The 10,312-nt window shown below is 51.1% G+C and overlaps 2 protein-coding genes and 1 long non-coding RNA gene across 3 annotated transcripts; 2 read left to right on the plus strand and 1 right to left on the minus strand.

Annotated features, from left to right (window-relative positions):
- Positions 1-1,457: 1,457 nt before the first annotated feature.
- Positions 1,458-4,021, plus strand: LOC114861606 (GRB2-related adapter protein 2-like). Its single transcript, XM_029161039.3, has 6 exons — positions 1,458-1,663; positions 2,193-2,284; positions 2,356-2,478; positions 3,187-3,340; positions 3,443-3,520; positions 3,587-4,021. The coding sequence occupies exons 1-6, from the start codon at positions 1,586-1,588 to the stop codon at positions 3,776-3,778; spliced, it is 717 nt and encodes a 238-aa protein (XP_029016872.1). The 5' UTR covers positions 1,458-1,585; the 3' UTR covers positions 3,779-4,021.
- Positions 4,022-4,065: 44 nt separating this feature from the next.
- Positions 4,066-4,997, minus strand: LOC129603890 (uncharacterized). Its single transcript, XR_008694210.1, has 2 exons — positions 4,860-4,997; positions 4,066-4,406 (listed from the first exon to the last, which is right to left on the minus strand). It is a non-coding gene; the product is annotated as an uncharacterized LOC129603890 (long non-coding RNA).
- A 37-nt stretch (positions 4,998-5,034) lies between these two features.
- fam83fb (family with sequence similarity 83 member Fb) lies at positions 5,035-10,036 on the plus strand. The gene is made up of 5 exons (XM_029160959.2): positions 5,035-5,502; positions 7,729-7,896; positions 8,125-8,246; positions 8,330-9,045; positions 9,237-10,036. The coding sequence occupies exons 1-5, from the start codon at positions 5,035-5,037 to the stop codon at positions 9,281-9,283; spliced, it is 1,521 nt and encodes a 506-aa protein (XP_029016792.1). The 3' UTR covers positions 9,284-10,036.
- The last annotated feature ends 276 nt before the right edge of the window (positions 10,037-10,312 follow it).

Genomic DNA, 10,312 nt, shown 5'->3' on the forward strand with positions numbered 1-10,312 from the left:
ACTGGGAGCTGCTGTCACCTTTAGGAGCGAGTTCTGTTCTGTTGTTGCTGCTGTTGGTTGAGTTTAATTCCTGGAGGGAAGCTGTTCTGTCACAGAACTTCAGAAGCTCCCACTCCCCGTGTGTCAGACCTGGACCTGTGGGAGAAGGGAGGAAAACTCACTGCCACGTCTTTGTTCACATTCACATTCATCTTCCAGGCTCCTCCTCACGCGTCCGGCGGCGTCTGAGGCTCCACGTCTTAAACACGGGCTGTCGCTGCTGCAGAGACGCGTGGACCCAACGGAGCGAACGGATGCTCATCGGCCGGACAGCAGCGAACAACCTCTCATTTAAATAGTCACACTTGTTATTTGTCCTGTAGCTGCATATGTGGAGGTAGGTTACCGTGGCAACAGCTGTCAAGAGGCAAAAGGCCTATTTTGGCATTGGAAGGAAACTGAAGGGGACACGGAACAGAACCTCGAGGCGCCTTCATCAGCGCTGCTGTGGTGACGTGACCGGTTCTGGAACCTGCTTGTCTGTGTTTTAACCTCATCACATCCGAACCTCAGCACGTGAGCGTTCAGGCTGTGACAGACACAGTCAGACGATGCTCGCGAACGATGCCGTTCTGCATCTCCTCCACTTTCAGTCCCTCCTTCCCCTCGTTTAGCTTAGCGACGCCCTTTAAAGGCTGCTCCTGCTGAGTGCAGCACAGGACGGAGCCGGCTTTCTGAACCAGCTGGTTTTCATACTCAGTGCTAATCACTGGTTAAACTACCAGTGTCACACAATATGAAAATTCTACTTTTTACTAACAATTTTATTTACTTGATTTACTTGATTATTTTTTCTTGTATAGTTAATAGTGCTGCCGTCCGTTCTTTTTACTGTCTCCTTGACATTAAACAGATTTGTGTGCATTAATTGATTCATTGAATCCATCATTATTCATCTCCTTCCAGGCTCCGCTGTGACTAAATACCTGCAGGGCAGAGGCTGATCTGACTGATTCTACTCTGAATCACATCTGCACCAGCTTCGCTCGCTGGCTCCTGTGCTGTTGCTCTAACTTCCTCCTCTTCTCCCAGTGCCTCCACTGTAACATACTGGTTTCTGTGAGACAGGACTCCAGTTCCTCTGACAGGCTGCTGCCCCCTTGTGGTAAAACCCTAAACTGATGGCTGCTGCAGCCACACATCAGTCCACATCAGGCTCGTGTGAAACGCTGCGTGAGGTCCTGGACAAGAGGAAACCCAGGAAAACATTCACACACGCACTCACTGGGAGGAAAAAGCACAAAGCACGAAGCGGCCTCAGTTTGTGACCTCACACCGTGTGACAGGGCTGAAGCTGCTGCTTCACGATGTGGGTTCCATCAACCTGCAAGTCATCGGTGAGAGAAACCTCGTTCGCGTCACAGAGGGTGGGCTCCATCCGCATGCTGAGAGCAGCTGTGGGCGTGTGGGCAGCAGTGACAGCTGCACTCACTCGCCGCGCTTCCTGTGCGCCTGCAACAGGAGCTGCTACGAACTGAGAGAAACACAGCGGTGGAGTCTGAGCGTTCAGGACGGTTCCTCCCGTTTGTTAAGGAACCTCTCACTCATGGAGGCTACAGGGAAGTACGACTTTGACGCTGCCGGTGAGGATGAGCTGACTTTCAGAAGAGGAGATGAAATTAAGGTGAGCGGCATTTTGTCTTTGCGTCTGTAAAGGTTCCACATCATGATGAACACACAGTCGATGATTCCACCAGATGCGAGGTGCTGGACGTGGGACCGGATGAGGCTGTTCAGTGCTGGGATCCGTGTAGCTGACTTTCAAAACATGTCATAAAAGTTCCCGTTTGCACAAAAGAGTCATTGTGATGAAGCCTGAAGGCGTGAATGTGGAGTGGTTGACACAAGGAGGCTGCAGAAAGCAAACAACCACGTCATGAACTCCCAGCTGAAGGAGCCTAAACGCTGGCGAGAGCTGTGAGCTGCTCATTTTGGCTCTAAAGCTGGTTTGACGCTCACAGACTCCAGTGAACAGGTGGAAAAAGCGCAGGAAGAAACGAGTCGGACTTTCAGGCCACAGGCACAAACCACAAGCTCCCACCTCAGTCCCACAAAACTAATTTAGACCATGTGTTCCAGAGAACAAGGCCAAATTAGCTGCTCAAACAGAATGTAAAGGTCACCAGTGTAACGGCCTCTTCGGTCTCTGTCAGATTCTGCAGGTCGTTGGCAACTGGTACAAAGCAGAACGTCACGGAGCCGAGGGCTTCGTGCCCAAAAACTTCATCGACTTCCAGCTGCCCAGGTAAAAGCGCCTCGCGTGACGCAGCATCCGGCCTCGCGCTGATGTGTGACGTGTGCTCCTCCGTGGTGCAGCTGGTTCCAGGAGCAGCTGAGACGCAGCGAGGCCCAGCAGAGGCTGGTCCAACGGCCGGTGGGAGCCTTCCTCATACGGAGCAGCCAGCACGCAGAGCCCGGCAACTTCTCCCTGTCCGTCAGGTGCAGCCCGTGTCCCAGCATTCACTGAGCACAATAATCAAACCTGAGAGGAAAAGCAGCTGAAGACCTGGCTGGAAGGGCAGAACCTGAGACGGAGGCAGCAAATCGACCCTCGCATCGAAGCAGCTTCATTCTGACCTCAGCGTCTGCAGACACAAGCGACTTTGAAGAGACCTGTCTGTTTGCTCATATGTCCCAGTTTCCCTGCTCAGTTTTAGACCATGATCTGCTGAACCTTGTCTCTTTGCTTGTTGATGCGTTTCATTCTTCACAGATGTGCGTTGACTAAAGGTGTGAATTCAATTTTAGTAACAACGCAACCACAGCCATGTGAAGGTGCAGCAGATGTGAACGAATATAGCAAAAAGGTTTTTGATCTATGAGAAGCTTTTCACAGCCACAACCACCACCACATTAAATGGCTGCATTGTACTCATACTATATATCCATACTTCAAAATTTAAATAAAAATATTTGCAGCGGTGAAGAAACAGCAAAGACACCGTTTCTGAATGTGAGAGAAGAGAAAGCGTTCCTGTGACAGTGGTTTCATGGTGTCAGGATCATCACAACCATAGAACACGCAGCCGTTTGCTTTTTGAATAAATCACCAGTGGTTATTCAGAAATAAAACCTAATCGATTCCATTCTTTCAGGTGCAATTCATCCAATACCCAGGAGTTTCTAACTGGATGTGTTGTGTTGCAGGCGTGTGAGCGACGTGCAGCACTTTAAAGTGATGCGGGACAAACGAGGACAATACTGCGTGTGGTCGGAAAAGTTCCCTTCTCTCAACAAACTGGTGGATTTCTACAGAGAGAACTCGCTTTCCAAAAACAGCCAGCTGTTTCTACTCAGAGAGGTGGAAACAGCTCCTGTGCTGCAGATTTACACAAATACACACGGTCACGTTGTTTAATTTGACCTAACGTGTTCAGGTGTAACGTGTTCATTGTCCCCTCAGGAGGCGACTCCCACCGACCGCCCGTCAGGTCCAAACCCTCGCGTCTCCAGCGCCGCACCTGCACCTGCACCTCGACAGGTACGCGGCCCCCCACACGCTGCAGGTGGACCCAGATGTTGCCTCATCCTGTCTGTCTGTTTCCAGAGCCAAAGCTGCCCCGCGGCCCCGCTGCAGGTCAAGGCCCTGTACAGCTTCCACGCCGAGGAGGCCGACGAGCTGGAGTTCCGCGCCGGCGACGTCATCCAGGTCCTAGACCGCTCCGGCCCGGACTGGTGGAAGGGCCAGCTGAGAGGCAGGACGGGGCTGTTCCCCTCCAACCACACCACAGTCATGTGACAGGAAGTGAGGCCGCGCGTCTGCTGACAGACCGGGTCTGGGTTGTTTGAAAGGAGAATGCAGACTAACGCGCTGGTTTACACTCACACATACTGGAAATGAGGCAAAGTTACATAATGCTGGAAAACCATTCAGACGAAACAAATCTAGTGAATCGGACATAATTTAACATATTTAATTGTTTTAATGGCAACATACTGTAAATACTGAAAGTTTATAATAAATAGACTTTGAAATGTTGAAGATGTGTGATCTGTTCAACAACGACTGCAGTGCATTTAAAAATGTGATTGTTATTTCAGCCTTTATTTGTCCTTAGCAATACAGAAAAATGCAAAGCATCAAAATACAATAAGACAGTGTACACACAAAACTGTAATAACTGAGATTACAAAAACATGGAGGGGACATAGAGGCTGCTGCTCCTCAGTCTGCCAGCGTGTGTCCTGATCGTCCTGTATGTTTGAGGCACTGACAGTCTGTGTATGAGGGTCTTCACCAGCGGACTCACAGACGTCACCGTAGACGGTGTGAAGACTGGGGGCCCGTGTCCGGTCTCTGGTTCTCCGCTCTGTCAGGCTCCCAGAGGTTCAGTAGTAGATGAAAGGTATCCTGGGCTTTTTTTGACCTTTATTACAAAGAAGAACCTCTGCTGAGCTTTCTTCACTAAATTCATGTGTAAATATAAAACATTTAACCACCATCTAAAATATAATGCAGGGGGAACTGTTCTGTGTTTCATGATAAGAGAAGGACCCAGAATTAACTTTGTAACATGTTGAAACTGACCAAAGAATACTTATATTATTAGGCATTTAGTGCTTACGTCACACCCCAGTATGTTTCCAAGGAACGTCAAGCGTGCGAACAGTCTCTGTTTGAACAGAACCAGTCAGGCGAACATGCTGCGTTTAAGTTCAAGTGGGTTCGGCACTTAGGTAACCCTTGAAGCTGTGTTTATACTGTTTCATTTAGGCAAGCTCTTGTTCTAAATATACAATTTAAACTAAACAATTAGGAAACCTGAGGTAATAAAGTAACTTATAACTAAAAAAGTTCAAGAGAGCAACAATGAACTTACCAAGTTTTCAAGGCTGCATTTGACGCTTGGACGCTGAAGCCTGGTTTTCCCCCTCGTCCCTGAAGGCATCATCGCACCCCGCCTCTCCCGCTCCCGGACAGGTAAGAAAACCCCCGCTTCCTCCTCTCACCTGGCAGGTGCCGCGAGAGCCGCTCCGGGACTCGAACCCGCAGCCATGGCGGACTCCCAGCTCCAGTGCCTGGAGGACGGCAGCGTCCGCGCCCACGTCCCGGAGTCCAGACCCGAGTTCTACTACAGCGAGGAGCAGCGCGTGGCCATCGAGGAGCTCCTGAAGAACGGCGACGGCGCCTTCAAAACGCGCCTCAAACAGGACGACGCCAAAGACTTCCTATCGGCCAGAGAGGTCAAGCTGCTGACGACCACCTTCCGGCTCTACAGCGACCAGGACCGCGGGGGCGGCGGCTCCGAGGGCGCGCCCGCCGGCAGCGAGCGGGACTCGGGGGTCCACTCCACGTACTGGCCGCACATGTCCGACACCGCGGTGCCGCCGCTGGACATGGGCTGGCCCAGCGGGGGGGCGTACAGGGGCGTGACGCGCGTGAGCGTGCACACGCACCCGCCCAAGGACAACGGGCCCCACATCAAGGAGGTGGTGCGTCGGCTCATCCAGGAGGCCAGTAAGGTGAGCGGGCGGCGGCCATGATGGAATGAGCAGCTCCGCCGCTTTAAAGGCAGCATCTGGAAAAGCTGTGCTGATGTTGTGTTTAACCCTGTTTGATTCTGTCACGGTTTGACACAGTCGAAGGTTTAAATACATTCACACTGTAACAAGAGAGACATATTTGGAGTATGTGGAGTTTCCTCCTGGGCTGGTGGTGGTTTTAAGCTCTTTCCTTTTCATCCCGACTGCTGTGACTCCGTTCACACAGCTCACACTGTTGTGTGGGTGTCATGGAAAAACCTCCTGAACCTGAACGCAGCGAGTACGTGTCACTGGGCAGCGGCCAGTTTGAAGTGAATCACCAAACCTGCAACAATGTGCGCTTTTGCTGTTCCACGCGTACGTTCTGTCAACAGGAAGTAAACGAGGTGGACGCATGGAACGACGAGACCTGAGTCCAGAGAACCAGGCGGTCCCTTAGGGCCCAAGAGGTCCAGACACGAACACGTACATGTGGCCTCGTAGCCTGTGTTTACTCAGTGCACTGCTGCTACTAACAGTACTACTACTGCTACTGCTACTACTACTACTACTACTACTAACTACTACTACTACTACTACTAACTACTACTACTACTACTACTAACTACTACTACTACTACTACTACTACTACTAGCTACTACTAGCGGGTGCCGGCGGGTTCTTGGCTCCGCTGTTGCCGGTTCCTCCACCGTGACTGTTACGGGTCCGATGAGTCACGGCTCCTGAGGGTCTGAGCTTCGCTGTTTGGACCCAGCAGCTGAGTCACGTCTTCCACACGCTCACATTTGTAGCCGGGTTCATGTGTCTCAGCTTCTCGCATACTCATTTCTCTCTTTGCTCCTTCTCGTGCTGTCGACAGCTGATCTCGGCTGTTTTTTACAGGCCGGTGATTTACAGGCAGCACCTTTGACGCTTGTTTCCCGGTTCTTCAGTCGTCACCCATTGTTTTTTAGCCTGTAACGGCGGCTCCGTCTGTTTACTGGTTCACTTTCTGTTCTGATCCGGTGCCTGACGTTGGTTACGTAATAGTTAATGGTTTCTTTGTGTTCGTAGGTGTAGTTAAACTGATGCTGAAGCTTTGTTCTTGTTTAAGAGCGAGACAAAGGTTCTGTTCCCGAAATAATGACCTGCACACGCTCCAGAGAACGCATGTGGAGCAACCGGTTCTCCAGGAGCCACATTGGGTTCTAGCCTGCAGACGTGTGCGTTCCACTCCCACTGGTCCGGTAGAAGTTCACAGGACCAGAACCGTGTCCCAGCTTGTTGCCTCGGCATTTTTCCTCTGTAGGAGCAACATTTAAAGAGAAAAATGACTGAATGACGACTCATCTGCTTTAAACCAAGGAATTACACATGAATTAATTCCTCCCCTTTTTGCTGAGTAACGGGTTCACTGGGTGTTTTACTGCACACACATCCGCTCACCGCGACCTCAGGAATTTGTCCGATATCATGTCATCATGTTGCCTTATCTCAGCGATGCGTCATCCCGTCTGGACCTCCTCCAAAGGAATTTACCATGGATTCTTCCATTGTTGTGGAAGCAGCAGCTGACGCGCTTTGATGCGGTCTCTCTGCGCCTCCAGGGAGAATTCTCACGTTTAACCCATTGGCTGCGTCTGCTGGTTTCTTTGGTCAATGACATCCTGCCTCTGAGCGTCTCATTGATGGATTCGAGGACATAAAGTTGATTTTGCTGCCTGTATTTCTACTCGTAGCCCTCCAGCGTGGCGTTCGGGTTCCCTCTGTGTGGCGCGAGGCCTCGGCCTTGTTTTTGCGCTTCAGCCTAATCTACTTGTAAGTTTCGATGATCGGCTGATTTGCAGATCGACCACAAACAGCCCAGTTTCACAGTTAGAACAATCGAAGGTCTGCCTCTAACCTAGAAACAAGAACCAGAACAGCTGAGCAACAACACACCCCCTGTTTAACTTTATTTCTCAGAACACATATGAAATATTGGTTACTGCAGCTTTGAGGGTCTTGTGGGTCCAGATTGTTTGTGTGAATGACGCTTTGGACGTAACTGTTTATTTTGTCTGACTCTGCTGCACAACAGTCAGATTTCCTTCATCTGTTGTTGTTTCTCACGCTCATTCTGCATGAGCGCCTGAAAGCCCTGTGACAATAAACGCGTCTGCGAGCCATGCGGGTCGGTTAGAAGAGGCCGGACTGCCCCTGAGCCTGTCGCTTGCCTCCTGCAGGTCATAGCCATCGTCATGGACATGCTCACGGACCTCCACATCCTGCAGGACCTGATGGACGCTGCCTGGCGCCGCTCGGTGCCCGTCTACATCCTGCTGGACCAGCAAGGGGTGCCGCACTTCCTGGACATGTGCCAGAGGCTGCAGATCGGCTCCCAGCACCTGCGGGTGAGACGAGCTCTGTGATGTAGAGATACTGTGTGAAGCAATGACCCCGGGAACTTTTACAGCCCCACAAAATCTACGACGTGAAACCCTAAAGTTTTATGGCAGACTGGGTTCATTGGTACAACTGGACTGTTTATGAACGACTTCAAACAGATTAAACCTGTAGCCAGTATTAGTGCTACATAAAACCATCCTCACTTGACTTGTTTGTGTGTGGTCTCACTGCAGAACATCAGAACCAGAACTCTGCAGGGACTCGGGTTCAGCCTGTCCTTTGGCAGACTGCCCGGTGCGCTCTGTGCCAAGTACATGCTGGTGGACGGGGACAAAGTCGTGTTTGGCTCCTACAGGTGAGCTGTTTATTAACGTCACCTGTTGGCGATCGGTGACTTGATGCTCTAATGATGGGACCGCGCTTGTTCCCCTGCGCCAGCTTCTCGTGGTCCACGTCCCGTATGGACCGGAACATGATCACGGTGATGACGGGGCAGGTGGTCGACTTCTTTGACCAGGACTTCCGTGAGCTTTACGCCGTCTCCGAGGACCTGAACCTCTACAAGGAGCTCCACGTCAGCCGTCCTGCCGACAAGGTCCTCACGCGCTCCAGGGCCGAGTCCAAACGCCCGGCGCTGCCGGCAACCACGTCCCGCTTCCAGGTCAGCCTGGGGGACGCAAAGAACCCAAACATCCAGGTGCCCGCGCACAAATACTACAACCCCAAGTACCTGCTGGCGCTGGGGGAGGTGCCTCGTCCTCCCGGGTCTCTGCAGGCGCCAGGGCCCAAGCGGGCTTCAGTAAAGGTTCCCGTCCTCGACGAGCTTGACGACATGGACCTGGGCGGTCCCCGCCTGGCCAGCAGTGAGAGGATGGGCCAGCCGGGTGCGGCGCCCCCCGAGGCCCCGAGCGAACTGCTCCAGAGCCCCAACGGGGCCGCACAAGGCAAGAAGGGCTCAAAATGGAGGTTTAACATCTTCAAAGACAAAGCGTCAAAGAAGCCTTCAGTGAAGAGTTCGTCCCCTTCGACGGCAGAAACCAGCCAGAACGACGACGAGGACGACTTAAAGGTGATCATAAGAGCTCCGTCCAAAAGGTACAACAAGCAGTCCAAACTGGGCCGGAGGACGGAGTCCAAGCAGAGCGTCAGCGAGGGTGAGTAGATGTTGAATCTAGAGAAGCTTTGATGCACAAACGGTAGCGTTCTGAAGCACTTTAAACTGGGAGACAAGGAAGTAGGAGGTGGTAAAAGCAGCCGAGTCAGCTGTTGTCCTGATGGTAATTCAGTTCATAACACTTTGCGTTTCGATGTGAATGTAACTCGCTTTCTGTTTCTTTTTATACAGGTCTTCAGAGTCGACGCCAAAATAGCCAAGCGTGTAAACAGTCCTGAGGCGACTGTGTCAGTTTCTCTCTCAGTCATAAAAGCAACTGGAAACCACCTTCAGCCCAAAGACTTAATGAATGTACAGTCGCTGTCTGGTGCCACAGGAAAATTAAAACACATCGTAGGTCAGTGGTGGGATGCAGAGCAATTTATGAGCTTCTGCTCTACTCTGAACTCGTTGGGCTCCGGGTGTTGGTGGTGCCTTCACTGCTGGACATTAATACAGAGCTGTATCGTTTAATGTAATGTAAGTATTGACACAACATGGGAAGGAATTTTGTGCGCGCGCCCCCTGCTGGATTATTTAACTACAGCACTTTAAGAGTTGTCACATTGGACATAAACGAGTAGACAAAGATTTTCCTGATGAGGCGTCATTTGTTGACCTGAAAATCTAACTAAACCAGATCAGGACGCGCTCACAGCGAGGTTTCAAGGGAAATCTGACTTCTTGATGCTCCCTTTGTTTTGTATCCACACAGTCACCACTCGTTCAGCAGAGTGGGCGACTGTGTGGATCCAGAGAGCGTCTGCAAACATCATTTTGTTCTTATGTCCAACAAATTCTTGGCAACATTTTCAAAAGTCAGTATTTACTTTAGTAATAGTTTTGGGGACTTTTTGTTCATTGTTCAACTTTTGTTCAAAAGTGCAATTGTTCATTGCACTTTTATTTGCTAAAAGCAGTACGTGCCATAAATGATTTACATGTGTTCTTCCTCTGCGACGGTGGTTTCAATAAATGCCATCAGGACAAGACATCTGACAGTATTTCAAATCACCAGTAAAATGACTAAAAGGACTCCTTCTGTTCTGTCTGCATCACCCGTGGTTGTAGCGCCACCTGGTGGGAGCACAACACATGATGGGACACATGCTGCAACTCGCACGCTTAACACTAGCTGCCTCCCTTGGCCTCCTGCCTCTCCCCACAGGGTGGGTGTTCACGTTTCAGAAGTCAGAGAGGAACCGCAGGCCTGAGCTCGGGGTGGTGGGGGAAGTGTGCAGGGGGTGCAGCGTGGTGCAACATCGAAA

This window comes from Betta splendens, chromosome 1 (genome assembly GCF_900634795.4).
Source record: "Betta splendens chromosome 1, fBetSpl5.4, whole genome shotgun sequence".
Taxonomy (NCBI): Eukaryota; Metazoa; Chordata; class Actinopteri; order Anabantiformes; family Osphronemidae; genus Betta; species Betta splendens.